Raw genomic sequence first — 18,320 nt, 5'->3', positions numbered from 1 at the left:
AAGCATTTGACAAAATACAGCATCCTCTCTTGATTAAAACTCTCCACAGTGTAGGGATAGAGGGAATATACCCTCTATATTGGAACTATAAAAGCAATATAAAGGAAATGTAAAAGGAAATATAAAATATATAAAAGCCATCTATAAAAAGCCCACAGCGAATATCATTCTCAATGGGGAAAATATGAGAGCTTTCCTCCTAAGATCAGGAACATGACAGCATGCCCACTCTCACCACTGCTGTTCAATGTAGTACTAGAAGTCCTAGCCTCAGCAATCAGAAAAACAAAAAGAAATACAAGGCATTCAAATTGGCAAAGAAGAAGTCAAACTCTCATGGTCTGCAGATGACATGACACTTTATGTGGAAAACCCAAAAGAATCCACCCCAAAATTCCTAGAACTCATACATGAATTCAGCAAAGTTGCAGGATATAAAATCAATGCACAGAAATCAGTTGCATTTCTATACACCAATAATAAAGCAGCAGAAAAAGGAATCAAGGAACCGATCCCACTTTCAATTGCACCAAAACCAATAAGATACCTAGGAATAAACCTAACTGAAGAGGTAAAAGATCTGTACTCTGAAAGCTACAAAGCACTTATGAAGAAATTGAAGAGGACACAAAGAAATGGAAAAGCATTCCGTGCTCATGGATTGGAAGAACAAACATTGTTAAAATGCCTATACTACCCAAAGCAATCTACACATTTAATGCAATCCCTATCAAAATACCACCAACATTTTTCAAAGAGCTAGAACAAACAATCCTAAAATATGTTTGGAACCACAAAAGATTCCAAATAGCCAAAGGAATTTTGAAAAAGAAAAAACTGGAATCATCACAATTCCTGATTTCAAGGTATAGTACAAAGCTGTAGTCATCAAGACAGTATGGTACAGGCACAAAAACAGACACATATCAATGGAACAGAATAGATAACCCAGAAATGTTCCCACAGCTCTATGGTCAACTAATCTGGATAAAGCAGGTAAGAATATCCAGTGGAAAAAGGACAGTCTCTTCAACAAATGGTATTGGGAAAACTGGACAGCAACATGCAGAAGAATAAAACTGGGCCACTTTCTTATACCATACACAAAAATAAATTCAAAATGGAGGAAAGACGTACATGTGAGACAAGAATCCATCAAAATCCTAGAGAAGAACACAGGCAGAAAACTTTCTGACCTTGGCCATAGCAACTTCTTACTAGACATGTCGCTGGAGGCAAGGGAAACAAAAAAGCAAAAATGAACTATTGGGACATCATCAAGATAAAAAGCTTCTGCACAGCAAAGGAAACAATCAACAAAACTAAGAGGCAGCCTATGGAATGGGAGAAGATGTTTGCAAATGACATATCTGATAAAGGGTTACTATCCAAAATCTATAAAGAACTTATTGAACTCAATACCCAAAGAGAAAATAATCCAATCAAGAAATGGGCAGAAGACATGAATAGACACTTTTCCAAAAAAGACATCCAGATGGTTAACAGACACATGAGAAGATGCTCAACATCACTCATCATCAGGGAAATACAAATCAAAACCATGACGAGATACCACCTCACACAGGTCAGAATGGCTAAAATTAACAACACAAGAAACAACAGATTTTTGCAAGGATGTAGAGAAAGGGGAACCCTCTTGAACTGTTGGTGGGAATGCAAACTGGTGTAGCCACTCTGGAGAACAGTATGGAGGTTCCTCAAAAAGTTAAAATAGAACTACCCTATGATCCAGCAATTGCACTACTAGGTATTTACCAAAAGGGTACAAAAATACATATTCGAAGGGGAACATGCACCCCAATGTTTATAGCAGCATTATCAAAAATAGCTAAACTATGGAGAGAGTCCGTTTGTCTATCAACTGATGAATGGATAAAGAAGGGGTGGTATATATAAATATACAATGGAATATTACTCAGCCATCAAAAAGATGAAATCTTGCCATTTGCACGACATGTATGAAGCTAGAGTGTATTATGCGAAGCAAAATAAGTCAGTCAGAGAAAGACAAATACCATATGCTCTCACTCATATGTGGAATTTAAGAAACAAACCAGATGAACATATGGGAAGGGGGAAGAAAAGGAGAGAGAGAAACAAACCATAAGAGACTCTTATGATAGAGAACAAAGTGAGGCTTGATGGAGGGAGGTGGGTGGGGGATGGGCTAGATGGGTGATGGGTATTAAGGAGGGCACTTGTTGTGATGAGCAGGGAGTGTTGTATGGAAGTGAGGAACCACTGAATTCTACTCCAGAAACCAATATTGCACTGTATGTTAACTAAAATTAAACAACAACAACAACAAAACTTTAGTGATAATAACTAGATAGGTATAGAAAAATAGCTTCAAATTATTGCTTCATTTTTTCTTTTAAAATTGGTTGGTTTATACAAAAGGTGAGATTGTATTTTATAATCCATATATTGGTGTATGTTCTCACAAAGGATATTTAATTTCCTTCTGGGTATGAGTGGGGCAATGTGTATGATGCAAATGGATGTTAATATACTAGAAGTATTTCAATGATTTATGAGCAAACTATGAGAGAACTGAGACTGCTGTGGAAATTTCAGTTTACATAATCACCATAGGTATGCATCATAAGTAAATAGTTTGCTGTTACTCATAGATAGAAATACTGAGCACAACAACCTATCAGCTAAATGCATTTTATACAGAATTACTACTGTCTAATTATTCTTGATTAGGAATTTGTTATGCAAAGCAATCTTGAGAAAGAGGAACAAAGCTGGAGGTATCACAGCCCCATATTTCAAACTATACTACAAAGCTGTAGTCATCAAAACAGTATGGTGCTGGCACAGAAATAGACACATAGATCAATGGAACAGGATAGAGAACCCAGAAAGAAACTTATGTTTGTATGATCAATTAATCTACCATAAAAGAGGCAAGAATATACAATGGGGGGAAAGACAGTCTCTTTTTGAGACAGATTCTCATAAATGCTGTTGGAAAAACCAGACAGCTACATGCAGAAGAATGAAACCGGACCACTTTCTTACACATACACAGAAAGGAACTCCAAATGGATTAAAACCTAAATGCGAGACCTGAAACCATGAAAGTCCCAAAAGAAAACATGGGCAGTAATCTCCTGGACACCAGCCTTAGTGACTTTTTTTTTTTTTTTGGATATGTCTCCTCAGGCAAAGGAAACAAAAGCAAAAACAAACTATTGGGACTACACCAAAATAGTCCCCAAAATAGTCTTTGCACAGCAAAAGAAACCACGAACAAAAAGAAAGGGCAACCTATTGAATGGGAGAAGATATTGGCAAATGATATATCTGATAAAGAGTTAATATCTAAAATATATAAAGAATTTATACAACTCAACACCAACCCCCCAATAATTAGATTAAAATGGGCAGAGAACCTGTATAGACATTTTTCCAAAGAAAACATACAGATGGCAACAGGTACATGAAAAGATGCTCAACATCACTGATCATCAGGGAAATGCAAATTAAAACCACAAGGAGAAATCACCTCACACCAGTCAGAATAGCTAGTACCAAAGAGACAGGAAATAACAAGTGTTGGTGAGGATGTGGAGAAAAGGGAACCTTTGTGGTACACTGTTGAGAATATAAATTGGTGCAACCAGTGTGGAAAACATTAAGGAGTGTCCTTAAAAAATTAAAAATAGAAATACTGTGTGATCCAGTAATTCCATTAATTTACCCAAAGAAAACAAAAACACTAATTGGAAAAGATCTGTGCAACTGTGTGTTTATTGTGGCATTATTTATAATAGCCAAGATATGGAAGTAACACAAGTGCCCTTGGATAGATGAATGGATAAAGAGGGTACACACACACACACACACACACACACAAGCGTGCGTGCATGTGCCCGCGCATGCACACAATGGAATTACTCAGCCATAAAAAAGAATGAGATCTTGCCATTTGCAACAACATAATGGACCTAGAGAGTATTATGCTAAGTGCAATAGATCAGAGAAAGGCAAATACTGCCTGATTTCACTTAAATGTGGAAATTGAAAAAGCAAGGCAAATGAGCAAACAAAAACAGAAACAGGCTCATCAATACAGAGAACAGATTGGTGGTTGCCAACGAGGACAGGGGTGGGGAAAGGGGAAAATAGGTGAAAGGGATTGAGAGGTACAGAGGAAAAGATCTCTGTAAACAGAGCACAACCTCAGGCATTATTACCCTTATTTAGCGAACTCTCACCTCTCCAATAGTGCCAGTTATCAGGAGAGAAGCACAATTTCACTCTAAGCTACTGAGGGAAGTAAACCTGTGTTTTCTTAGTAACAATCCACAGCAAACTTAGTAGATAAACTGCCTCGTATATGTGAATGTTCACTTTCCGCCTGTCTGAATTATCAGAAGCCAAGTGTTCCTGGTATTCACTGCGGATTCTTGTACAATCTTCAGGCTGAACACTTGATGCCCCACTTTTGGGTAGTGTTTGCCAAAACACGGAGTAAATATCGTAATCAGCTCAATTATTCTTCATGGCTTAGACAGGCATTAAAAAATATTCAATCACATTGCGAGAAACTGAAGTGCTCTTCAATTTCAAACTAAATTCTTTCTCAAGCCTTCTGAATACGTCAAGAAGAAGGTCTCAGCTAAAAGCTAGTCTTTCCCATCTTTCCAACATTTTGTAATAGACGGTCCAGCCCACAGGTTCAGTTTTCTGCAGACTACTGTAGTATCCAACTCCAATAGTTGTTTATTATTATGGTTGCTGTCTGTTTATGGTATGAAATATTAATTTTCTATTTATGGGGTTGAAATTAAGTTGTCTTTTGAAATAAATTGTGTTAAGTAAAACAGTGATTTGACTTAGAGAAAAATATTCAGTAAATGATAGCATAGGTAGAACATAGGGCAACTGTCACCAAGGAGGGGCCAAAGTTTGGGAAACACTACTTTAAGAGATATTCCTGCATAATATCTAGGAGATGCCAGTCTCTAGAACAGCTGCCCTTGTTTCCATGTATTTTGTGAAGGAAAATTTAGCAAAGTAGTGATGCATCTTGTTAAATTTTGAAACCTTTTTGAGAAGTAATGGCGAGGATGGGAAGAAGATGATAATCTTTATTGAGCGTTTCTTTGCTAAATGGTTTTCACACGTGCTCATTTGTTTCTCACAACAACTTTGAAAAATTAGTATTAATCTGCACATTCAGGTTTAGGTCTGAGCTTCACTCCTTCCTTCTGACTACCCTGCTGAGATAGTAAATCTTGTGTGCCAACTGCAGCAGGTATGGTAAGGGCGAAGAATGTGAGGTAGAGATGACTGTGTGGAAAAGCATGAAGTTTGGAGTTATGGTTTACCTGAGTCTGAATCCTAGATATGTACACTGCTGAGCCTCACTACACCACTTACTGTGTTATTTACTGTGTGCAAACTTTTTCTGAGCCATTTTCTTTTAACCTATAAAATGTAGAAAATTATAACTAGCTTAGGAATTGTTGGAAGGACTGAGTGAAATAAGAGGTAAAGCATTTAGCACAGTACTTGGTAAGTAAGCAGTTACTCAATGTTAGCTCCCTTGTTCTAGTTTTTGGAAAAGATCCTAGATGTTCTCCATGTCAGTTGAGACTGAATGTAGTTATCAGATACACATATAAAATGGAAAAGTGACTCTCTCTGCCTATGAACAAATATCTGATTCATTCTCTAGCCCTCACCCCACCACAAGAGAATAATTAAGGATGAGAGATAGAGTTATCATTCGGTCACATCTATTCACAAGTTAATAAATCAAATGCATTTTACCTTTTCTTTTTTCTCCTTTCCTGTGTCCACAAAAAGTATTTGCCTTTATAAAAGATCTGAAGTAAGGCCTCCCGTGTGATAAAAATTTGGTTCCTTTCATTGTATAAGGAAATATTAAATACATAAATACATTTATTTTAATCTGTTTTACTAGTGTATTTCATCAAAAATAGCATATGTTTTTCTGTATTGGCTACTGATAGCTGTTAAAAACAAGGTCAGGAATGCCATTCAGACATTTATAGTTCTGAAAAAAGAACTCTAAAATATCATCCCAACATATTCTGTTATAAAAATGGCTCTTACCTCCCTTTTCCCTTTCACCCAAATCTTCAAAGATCCTGTCAGACTTTCTTAGGTTATATGAACTTACTTCCTATGATGGATAATAAAAATAAAAAGTTTTTTTTGATAAGGGTCAATGCAAATCTTCATGAATAAATTATCTGAAAAACAAACAGGTTTCTAGAGGGGAGGAGGGTAGGGGGATGGGTTAGCCTGGTGATGGGTATTAAAGAGGGCACGTTCTGCATGGAGCACTGGGTGTTAAACGCAAACAATGAATCATGGAACACTACATCAAAAACTAATGATGTAATGTATGGTGATTAACATAACAATAAAAAGAAAAAAATTATATATAGAAAAGCACTTAGAAAATTCACCAGAAAGGATCAATATTTTCATTTATTTTCAGAAATAAAGAGTTTGAAGAAGCTGTTGATTTCTTCACCTGGGCTCTTAAAATTAATCCCTGTTTTCTGGATGCTTACGTTGGAAGGGGAAATTCTTACATGGAATATGGTCATGAGAAAGCCACCAAACAAGCGCAGAAGGACTTTCTGAAAGCGTTGCACATTAATCCAACATATGTAAAAGCCAGAATTAGCCTAGGCTATAATTTGCAGGTAATGTTATATAACAACATGTTAACCCATAAAAGCATCTTTTGGACAAGGGAAAGAATATATTTAGCCCTTTACTGGTGATTGGGATATATGTTATTTCTTTGGTCATGTATATTTTACCTTTCCCTTACTATCAGTATCCAGAGCAGAGCTTCTGCAGGGGTTTATTAGTTACAGGGAGCTTACCTGTGGACCACACCCAGGGACCTGGCATACTAGTGAGATGTGGACCCTTTGAACCTGAGTTTCCTTAATGCGTGTACCCCGCCTTACCTTACCCCCACTCTTACATACAACTTTTGAAATTTGCCTGATGAGTTTCACATATAAGAACGTGGCTAATGTTTGTTTCACTAACTTATACTTGGGCCCCATAGGTATTGTCCTGTTGAATTAATGACAAGCTAGAGAGAATAAACAGTGTACAAAAGTTTTGAAGTGGACTTTAGTCACGCAGTGGATCAGACAACCACTGTATAGGGATTTAGGTCATCTTCCAAAGGGCAATGAGCCCATACTGGGAAGGCAAGAGACCAGGTGTTTGTCTTTTCAGCAAGATGGGAGAGTGTTACTCTGTCTGTTACCAAGCAGGTCTCTGAGTGATTTCTGGAACACTCTGACATAACCCATGCACTCACCAACCTATTTGTACTAATAAATATGTAGTGACATTCTTGGAATACAGTGCCAAGTGTGCTATATTTTCCATGAAGAGGAACTGAATGATTTTAAATTTTCTTCTTTTTTTTAATATTCAAGATTTTAGAGAATAGGCAAAAAATGTGTTCATATTACCATAATCTGCAGAAATTCTTATTAATAATCTGCAATTAAAGTTGATTTTTAAAAATTTGAAAATGAGTTTGGCTGCTCTAATAATATTAATAACATTGGAGGTGATTGTTAGGATTGGTGGTTATAGTGGGGTATGCCCAAGAACTCATTAATAAGGGAAATAAGATTTCCCTTTGAGACTAAATTAGCCATCATTGGATCACAGTAGAAATTTCCAAAGTCAACTTGAAGAGACAGGATGACTCCCAAGGCTGAGAGAGCTGACTGCAATACAATGAAATGTGTTAGCATCATCATTCATTGCATTCAGTAGGCATTTTACTGAGCCCCTAATATAGGAGAAGAAATGCTCTAGGCCTAGGGATACAGCAGTGAACCAAATATACTTGATTCTTCTATAGAGTTTACTACCTAATAGAGAGATGAGTATCAAGCAACCATAGGAAAAGTTATTTAATTATACTCATGATACAAAGGAAAAGGATGGGTTTTAGGACAACTTATAACAAGGAAACCTAGATTTGTTTAAGGGGTAAGAGAGGAATTTTTGAGAAATTAACATTTAAATTGAGTGTGAAAGACTAGTAATCAGTCAGAGTTAAGAGCTGAAGCTAGGACATAGTGAACAACACTTTAGGAAGTCTTGTGAAAGAGACAGAGGGCCCAAGTGGATGGAGTGTAATGATAGGAAGTGAGTGTTGTAGGACAGGCTAGAGAATTGGAAAGTGACTGGAGGTGAAGGCCTTGCAGGCCAGTTATAAATGTTAATATAATTAACCAAAGCAACGACATCAGATTTTTGTTTTATGAAGAGCTTACTTGATATGTATCAACCTGAAAGAAGACTGAGAAACACATCAGTAGGAAGAAGGATTGAATCAGGAAAGAAAGGACTGAGAAAAGAGAGAGAGAGCTTCATCCAAGTTCTGCCCAAGGGAAAGAGTAACCATTTGTTCAAAAAATACTTAACAGATTTTCCTACTATGTGCCTCGCACTAGCGATACCGAGGTTAGCTAAAACAGATTTCAGGAACAGATGACAGATAGCCCACTGTGAGGCTGTTTGCAGCTTAATATTCTTATATTCCTTGTTTCTCCAATGAATTTGTTATGCCAGTGTTGATTTTCACATAATTTGCCCAGAGGGAGAAGATTTGCCAGTTAAGGAACAGTGTGTAGTTATCTCATTAGTTTTATGCAAGAGTCACTGGGCTCAGTTTGGTTAATGTGAGTCAGCTTCTCAGCTTCTGAGATTCTGGCAAGTTGGATTTTTAGCCTATGCAAATAAAGGACAGACTCTGGACTCAGTGGATTTATCAACTCACCACCTTACACTGATGAGGTATTTAGTTGCTAGCTGGTCTTCTCTACGAAATATTCAGATACCTTTCAATTAACAGTGCCCCTCTCCTAACTTTTTTCTTGTTTTCCAGTTGGTGCTAAGGTTTGTATAAACAAAAACTTGGTAGATTTGAATGCATTTTCCGTGGAATATGTATAAATGACCCTAAAATTCCAGATGCCGGTACAATTTATCAAAATAGGTCTCACATTATTAGTTTGTTCTCTTATTTATTCAACACATTTATTTTATTATGTTCATTATATATATATATATATATATATATATATATATATTATGTATAACTGAAGATTCATTGCCAGGCAATAAATACAATCTCTGCCTGTGTGTGTGGAGTTCAGTATAAACTTTGTGGTGATGATTGTCAGAAGCATTGGTGTTTCATATGGTGGCCATGATTTTATGTTGTCCAAGACTGGCATAGGAGATGACTCTGACAATTAGATTTATTTTAATTAATTAAAATGTTAGCATAAATACTCAGAGGTAATTGAGTCAATTGAATGCACTTAGAGTACAGTCTATTTCCTTGTTTAAAATAGCTTAGATTTAGCACAATATAAATTTACCCTTACTAAAGGCTTTATTTGATTAAGTTAGAACCATAAACATTTGTCATGTTATGGACAATTTCCTACTTCAAGTAAATGAAAAATTTTTTTAGGCCAGAGGAAAATTCCAGAAAGCTTGGAATCACTTTACCATTGCCACAGAAGTTGATCCAAAATGCTACTTAGCCTATGAAGGAAGAGCTGTGGTCTGTCTTCAGATGGGTGATAATTTTGCTGCAATTCAAGATATTAATGCTGCCATAAAGGTAAAAATCCACTTAGATGATATTATCATTAGCATCAATTAATGAATAGTGTCATGTAACTTCTCTGTAACTTTTTTTTTTTTTAAGATTTTAGTTATTTATTTGACAGAGAGAGGGCACACAAGCAGGGGGAGTGGGAGAGGGAGAAGCAGGCTTCCCGCTGAGCAGGGAGCCCGATGTGGGGCTGAATCCCAGGACCCTGGGATCATAACCTGAGCCGAAGGCAGACGCTTAACGACTGAGCCACCCAGGTGCCCCTCTCTGTAACTTTTTAAAGTAACTTGTAGGGAAAATAATATATATATTTTTTTTTCCTAAGAGATTCCTAAAGAGTTTTTATGGCTTGCCAATTTTATAACTGAAGTACATTTAAAATCCAAAGTACAAACTCATGATAAATGTTGATTCCTTTCAGTAAATGCAATTTATAGTTTCATGGGACATCAATATTATTTTGTCATAAAAAATGAATGCAAAACATAAAAAAATGTTCTGGGTTTAAAGGAACTAAAGAAAGAACAACACAAATCCCCAGATTCTTCTATAGTGAAATGGCAAATAAAACCCTCAGGTTTTGTATACAGTGACAGAAAATGCTCTCTTATAGCTTTTGGATTCTGTTTCTGTAGAAATGGGCAGACTTTGTAAACTTTGAGATGTGAAAAAAGGAAAGAACTGAAAGATAATTGCTACTACCTGGACAAATAAGCATGTTAACTATTTAATTTATTCTCCAGTGTAACGGAGTCAAACAAATAAGCTTCCTGCCAACCATGTCTATCCTTTGGAAAGGAACTGGGTAAAGCACTAAGATTATTTTTTTATTGCGACCAAATCAACGAAGGGTTGACACTGAATCAACTTCATACAGAGTCCTTTCTCAAAATATTTGCTCTAATGGGGTTTCACCTGCACTATAAAATTACTCATTTCCCACAAGTAGATTTCATAACATTCATTTTTACAGACATGAAATTGGAGATACATACTGTTCTCAGATGCTAAATACTCATACTATTATATTGCAGATCAATACTACAGCAGAATTCTTAACAAATCGTGGTGTGATTCACGAGTTTATGGGTCAACAACAGAATGCAATGAAAGACTATCAAGCAGCAATTTCTCTAAACCCCACGTATTCACTGGCTTACTTTAATGCAGGAAATATCTATTTTCACCATCGGCAGTTTTCTCAGGTAATGAGTTTTCCTTAACATTTTATTTTTGACACTAAATGCTTTCTTTGTTATATAGAATTTCAAAAAGCAATCCTTACATCATAAGCTAATCATTCATTAGCTCTCTTCAAAAAAGTTCTTTCATAAGAATCTTTGTAATTATTTATTACATGTTCACATCTCTATGGATTTATTCTCCTCATTATCATCAACCATTCAACACTTGTCCAGTAAACATTGTTCTGGACTTTCCCGAAGTGTGGATCATTGCCTTGCTGTCCATTATTGCCAGCTTCTGGCCTAGAATCCTCTCTCTGCCCCCACTTAGACAAATCTCAGACTTCCTTCAAGACTCTTTTACATTGATGTGATTATCTAACTCATCTTAATTGCTACCTTTCCTAAATTTTAGTCACATGAGCATTTGACTGGGAGTGAGGCGATAAGGATGTCAGTTCTGGTTTTATAACATCTTAATCATTTTAGAATGTCTGAAATGAAAGTATTGGGTTATTAGATGGTATTTTTTTATATTTTGAATTTATTTTATTTGCACTGTAATGCACTTACATAATTCAAACTCAATTTTAACTTTTTATTTATATTCACTCTTTTGTTCTTTATCTTCAACTTATCTTGTTCTTTGCCTGTCTCTGAGTCAGAAGTTTCACTTATTGTCACCCTTTAATTTATACTGTGATGAGTTGTCAAGGTTAGGCCATTTCCCTAAGTACTGCTTCTAGCAGTATCCTATGTATTTCGGTCTGTAATTTTTTTTCTTTCCTAAAACGTTACACCTGAAATGTTATTTCCCCTTGGACTAAAGAATAAATTAATAGGACACTTAAAATGTCCAGGTGGAAGGGCTTTATATTTTCTAATTTTGGAGTTTATTGAGTTTTAATGTGGTCTTGTATATGCCAACTTAAAAAAAAATACTCCAGGAACGTTTTCAAAAAAGAATTTCTGGGCGCCTGGGTGGCTCAGTCGTTAAGCGTCTGCCTTCGGCTCAGGTCATGATCCCAGGGTCCTGGGATCGAGCCCCACATCGGGCTCCCTGCTCCGCGGGAGGCCTGCTTCTCCCTCTCCCACTCCTCCTGCTTGTGTTCCTGCTCTCGCTGTGTCTCTCTGTCAAATAAATAAATGAAATCTTAAAAAAACAAACAAACAACTGTTTTAAAAAAAAGAATTTCTACTATAAGGATATAGAGTTAAAAATATCCATATAAGATCTATCTTATAAGTTATGTTTTTAATTTAGCCTATAGCCGCACTTGTTTTTCATTTGGTTTATTTTGGAGTGAGAAAGGTGTAAGTACCTTAAAATTAGTGTTTTCTTTACATCTCTTGTAATTTCTACTTTATGAAAATTGCTGCCACATTATTATTTTATACAGATATTCATACGCATTACATATGCATTGTGAATGCATTTCAAATTCTCTCTGTTTCTTTAAAATGGTCTTAGGAATAAATTCTGATATGAAGATCGTAACCTCTGATTTCATTTGGTTTTCCTTTTGCCTGGTATTCCTTTGCCCTTCTCTTTATTTTCAATGTTCAGAATCCTTTATTTCAGGTTTGTGTCTCTTTTATACAGCATAGAGTTAGATTTTGCTTTAGATAGCAATTTGAAAATACTTTTTAATAATAATGATAATAAAATTTTGGCATGGTTGATCTTAGTTCTGTTATTTAATGTCACATTTCCTTTGTACATGTATTTGGTATATTTTATTCTGTGGCCTACTTTAATTATTTTCAAAGGTAAGTAGGTTTATAGTTTTGCTTTAGTGATTACCTTTATAAAAATACCTTTATACTCTTAGTTCCTTATTTCTTTAGTTTCTCTATTACGAACAACAATAAAATTGCCATTTAATCTCTTCTTCCCTTACTCTTCCCTCTCATCCATTTGTTGATTTTAGTTAATAGTATTCTTTTTTTAAAAAAATTATATTTTTATTCTTAAATATGTATAAGCTTACAGTGTCAGCTGGTGCCAGCCTTCTACTCTGTCTCTATTCTCCCATTTTGTTGTGAGTTTCATTATTCCTCCCCTGCCAAAGGGCTTAATATTTGCAAACTATTTTGTTACCCTTATTTCACATTTTAGTCTTAGTTCTCCAGTTAAGTATATTCAGTTCTCATCACCAGGCTTTTTGCCAAAGTTTCCCTCCCGACCACTCGTTTCTTAGTTGCCTGAAATTGGTCTTCTAGCAGAGTCCTGAGAAAGGGCTCATGAGAACAATATTCCTTGAATTTTTTTTATGTTCATAGCTGTTTGCCTGCAGTGTTTACAACTTAAGGCAGCTTGTCTGGGTTTAAAATTCTGAGTCACTTTTTCTTTCCTTGAGTGTCTTAAGTGTTGTTTCCCTATTTTCTGGATTTGTATGTTGGTGTCAAAAATGATCTTTTTGATGGAAACCTGATTTTCATTATTTTATCAGTGACTTTTTTGGTCAAGATAACCAAAGATTTCTTTTTTTAAGTAAAAAGTTTTGCCAAGATATGTCTCAGAGTTGACCATTTGGAGTCAGTTTTAAAGTACACAGTGTGCATTTTCATTATGTAGATTTCAGAAAAGTTTTGTTGAATTTAGTATAAAAATTTTTTTGTTTCATTATTCATTGGGAATAAATGCCAATTATTATATATAAGATGCCCTTTGACTTCTATATACCGATTATTTTTTCTCATGTTTTATATCTTAGTTTTTGTTTCATTTTCTTTGCCTTTTTCACATTTCTCTTCTAAATCTTTCCTGTGTCCTCTGAAATCTCTATCATCCCCTGTGGACCTTATAGATCAGGTTTTTAAAAAATAAATTTTTTTTTCCTAGTGTCATCTCATTTCCATGTCTTACCTTCCTGGCTGCCTCATTTCTGAGATCCTTCATTTCTGGTTTATTTTTTCTTAAATGCAATTCTCCCTTAGCAATTTTTTTCTAGTTCATTTTGAAATGTTATGTTATAATTTTTATCTGTGTTGTAGCAATACTTTTTTATCTGGTGAGTTTTTGTTATCTTTCTAAAAATTAAGCTATCATTTCTCATCCTTGTTTTTATTACAAAGGCGGGCAAATTACTTTTCTGTTATTCACATTTGGATGAGATAAATTTTGTTCCTTGACTAATAGCAGAGATTCTTATGGGAAGCAGGGTGATGAGCCATGGTAACTATCCAAGTTGCTCTCCCTTTGATGCTATGGCAAAGGACTTTCCAAAATGTCCTTTCTAGCCTAGCTAGTCTGAGAAGGCTTCTACCACAAGCTCTGTGTTTCTCACAAGTTTTCACAACCCTTGCCTTCTAAGATGATATACTCATTGTATTTTATTTTTAAGATTTTATTTATTTATTGGGCAGAGAGAGAGAGAGAGAGAGCACAAGCAGGGAGAGCAGCAGAGGGAGAGGGAGAAGCAGGCTCCCCGCTGAGCCCCGATATGGGGCTCAATCCCAGGACCCTGGGATCATGACCGGAGCCGAAGGCAGACGCTTAACCGACTGAGCCACCCAGGAGCCTCTGACATACTCATTTTAAAATGTTGTTTTTATTGCTTGCATTTTCCAAGACCTGTAACCTCTGTGTTCTCTTGTGCCTCCTAATACTGCCACCATATCCCTTAATGAAATGATCATTGGGTCATCTTTATGTACCGAGAGGCTATGGTTCTTGTCTCTATTTTGCTGGAAAAGTTCAGCAAATACTTCCTTATACCACTTAGTTCTTCATTCCTTCAATCTCCATATATTTATGATGTACCTGCCACGTATGAGGCATTAATAATACCCTGAGGATGCGGAGCTAAACAAGATAAGAAAGGCTTTTTTTTTCTGATGGAACTTACTTTTTATTGGAGTAAGAAATAGAAAATAAACAAGAAAATATTAGTAGTGATGAACATCGAATACAGTCTCACATAAGCATTATTCTATCAGTCTGAACACATGTGTGGGACTCTAGGAGATTGAGAGTGCCTGGGTAGGTAAGAGAGAAGGGGTTTAAGGAGCAAGCTCTGGGGGAACACCAATGTTTAAGAGTGAAGCAGAGAGGAGATGTCAGAGAGTAGGCCGAGACGAGAGCATCCAGCCAGGGTGATGGGAAGAAAAACAGCAGAGTCTGATAACATCTTGAGAATCATGTGCTTTAAGAAGGGAAAAGTGTCCTGAGTCAAACGCTGTTGGGAAAGGTCAAGGAAGAGGAGCTTGGAGGAAGTCCCTGATGATTTTGGCAAGAACATTGTTGCGGCAGCGGTGAGACAGAGCCTTGAGTAGGTAAGGGTTGTGGAGGAAATGTGAGCTGAAGAATTAGAGCAGTTCAACTGGTTCAGGAAGTTCTGTGACAAGAAGTAGTGAAATGAGAAGTAGTGAAATGAGGTAGAGTGCGGTAAGAAGTTCTCTTTATTTTGTAAATATGAAGGATAGTGATTCATGCTCCTATGTTAATAAAAAATGCAGTAGAAAAGAAGAAATTGTTGGGGCAGGAGAAAGTGGCAGAAATAATTAGGATCGAAACTTTTGAGAACTGAGGTTAAAGTTTGGAAGCTGATGGAGTGGCCTTTGAAGGGAGCAGGACACACCATGGATTATGTCGTGAGGGAAGGCAGAGAGTTGGGGCACTGTCTGAATGCAGACAGGCAGACTTTGACAAGTAGGTATTTCTACTTATTGACTATATTTTCTCTATGGGATATGAGTATCAGTTATCAGTAAGAGTGGTGTGGACGCTTAAAAAGGGGGGCGGGGTGGCTAGGAGTTCTGAGGAGAAAAGAGAAAATGTGAAATAACTGTTACAGAGAGTAGTAGGGTGAGCGTACTGGGGAAGTGTAGTAACCAGACAACATTAAGCTCTCATTTTAGGTTCATGGTTATGATATCGGCGGTAACCATATCTTTCTCTTCCTCACTTCTTTCATCCATCAGTCATCTAATCCTGTCAGTTTTGTGTCTTGATTTTTTTCTCAGATACGGCCCTCCATTCTGTACTACTGTCATTGCCTTGGTTTAGTGCTTACTCTTTCCCAGCTTAGATCATGCCCTTAGGCAGCGAGCCCTGTGATGAGCTTAGTTGACCTCAGTAGTGAAGCTAAATGATGGGACAGAGAATTATCAAAGGTACAATTCTATAAGGCATGAATGAGATTGTTGCAGCTCAGACCCTGGTGGACTGTTGGCAGGCTAATGTTTTCCCAGGTGGACAAGCCAGGGTCAATTGCCTTAAACTTCATCAGTCTTAGACCATCTCTGGTTGGGTCCTAGCAATGTTTCTCTGCATTGTGGAGTTAGTTAATGAGATAAAGACAAATAATATTCCCAGGTCAGTTTTTTGTTCCCATAAATGTTTAAAACCCATATGAGAGGGAGACTCTCACCTTTTAAACTTGTCCTTAATAACTCCATGGGCATCATGTATAAAACTGGTTAGATTTAAAGTGTATTTGAATTTTGATCTTTCTTTCTTTTTCTTTCTTTCTTTCTTTCTTTCTTTCTTTCTTTCTTTCTTTCTTTCTTTCTTTCTTTCTTTCTTTCTTTCTTTCTTTCTTCTTTCTTTCTTCTTTTTCTTGTGTGGCTCTATTTCCCTGGAACTGGGGACACATTAGCTGGGCAAATATTTCATCTAAAATGTGTTCTGTCCTCTCTGTCTTGATATATACCGGATGCTTGGGCTTCACAGTGCACATGCCCTCCAGAGTTAAGCAGACTTTGCAAGTAGTTATGCAGCTATGCTATATTTTAGTATGCTCGAGGTCTCTTTGTGGAGGAAATGGCTTCTCTTCCCTGCTCCCCACCTCCTCAACCTTTGTTTCTAACTGTCCTGGAAGGAAGATTTAGGGGCAGGAAGAAGGGTCCCTCAATAGATCAAATAATCTCTAGAAGGTTCAAATTTAGATATGTTCTGGTTTCTTTTATCATTAGTTAGTGACTTAATAGTTTTAAATCACTTTTGGATGAGCTACATGCATGCATCATGAACTATGGGTGACTTTAAAAAAATAACTGGATCTGTTTTTTAATTAATTACAGATATTAAGGCATTAGACCAATTGTTAAAAAATCAAGGCCATCATTGTGGTAGGTGTCTTTGGCCTTCAATTGTTTCATAGCCATTACTCCTATACTTCAAGTTACTTCATTAAATGGATAGGATTTTATTTTCTAAGCAATATATTTTAGAAGCCGTAATAGAAAGTTATATTATTCACAGTTAAGCATATTATTGTGTGTTACTGAATTCTTTTATCTTAGCTGAGGTAAGCATTGGCTCCTACCTGATTGAAGTATTCTTTTGTGATACAGAATAGTGTGGCCTTTATTGATCATTTACTGGTTAACTAAAATGAAACCTAAATTACTTTTTGAAGAAAGTCTTGGCCCTGCTTGGAGTCATTTCCTTGCCTCATTTCTGATGATCTGGTGATTCTGATCATCCAGCCTTCTGTTCGGGAGTGAATTCTCTTTAAGCTCTTCACAGAAGGATGTCAATTCTGCCACCCTCTTAACAGATTCTTCTAATTGCACTTAGCTGCCATACAGAATAGTTCCATCCAAAAATGAGATGGGTTATACAATCTTGATCTAATGCCTCTTGAAAGTCAGAGGGAGCAAAATTCATGGAGAATTGCCTTAGGGCTATGTTGTCTCTCTGTTTATAGACACTGGGAAGAAATGATATATCAATAATAATTGAGGTGAAAATAATTGATATTTTGAATATATATGGATATTTTGTATATACTTTACATATTAACCTCACTTAATCCTAAAAGCAGCATTGGAAGTAGAGTTGTGTTTGTTACTTCCATTTTATAGACAGGAAAACTGGGTACAAAAGTTACTCACCCAAAGACATAGAGATAATGAGTGGTGGAGCCAGGATTTGAACGTAGAAATCTGGCTCCGTGGTTTGAGCTCTTGGCCACCATGCTAGCAGTGTTCCATTTCACTCTTGATGGAAGTGAATTGAAATCAAATCCCTGGGAAACATAAGAGAAAAATAATTCAGTGATGGAAACAGAGAAAATGATCCGAGAGGTAAGAGAAAAACCAGAGAGACACCCTTCCCAAGGACAGAGAATTTTACAAAGGAAGGAGAGATCAAAGTGTCCATGCCACAGAAATGTGCCGAAAGTAAAGAACTAAAAAATGTCCATTGGGCTTAAGGACATCTACAGCCTTAGCAAGAGTGGAATTCACAAAATAGGGGGAGATAGAAGCAAGATTGTGGTGTGTTGGGAAACACTGAATAGTAAAAAATCGGAGAACAACCTGGTCTGGCCCCCGAGGCCTGGCTGCAGAGCCCCAGGGACTAGGGACCCCTGAACAATACCAGAGGAGACAGAAGGAAAGTGCGCTATTTGAAACTCCAGCTACCATTCAGAGGAGGAGATCACTGCAGTTTCCTTCCGGTGAATCGCCAATTTCAGGAGCCTCCTGGCTGCAAAACC

At 36.6% G+C, this 18,320-nt stretch overlaps 1 protein-coding gene across 3 annotated transcripts in view; it reads left to right on the top strand.

The window, feature by feature from the left end:
• The window catches only part of TTC6 (tetratricopeptide repeat domain 6), a 203,354-nt gene that overhangs the window by 182,059 nt on the left and 2,975 nt on the right, over window positions 1–18,320 (top strand). For all 3 annotated transcript variants that reach the window (XM_035728139.1, XM_035728137.1, XM_035728138.1), the window contains 3 exons: window positions 6,509–6,719; window positions 9,542–9,694; window positions 10,723–10,893. In XM_035728139.1, coding sequence (XP_035584032.1) covers window positions 6,509–6,719; window positions 9,542–9,694; window positions 10,723–10,893 — 535 coding nt within the window. The remainder of the gene's footprint in view (window positions 1–6,508; window positions 6,720–9,541; window positions 9,695–10,722; window positions 10,894–18,320) is intronic.

This window comes from Zalophus californianus, chromosome 6 (genome assembly GCF_009762305.2).
Source record: "Zalophus californianus isolate mZalCal1 chromosome 6, mZalCal1.pri.v2, whole genome shotgun sequence".
Taxonomy (NCBI): Eukaryota; Metazoa; Chordata; class Mammalia; order Carnivora; family Otariidae; genus Zalophus; species Zalophus californianus.
This window is presented reverse-complemented; position numbering and strand designations above follow the sequence as displayed.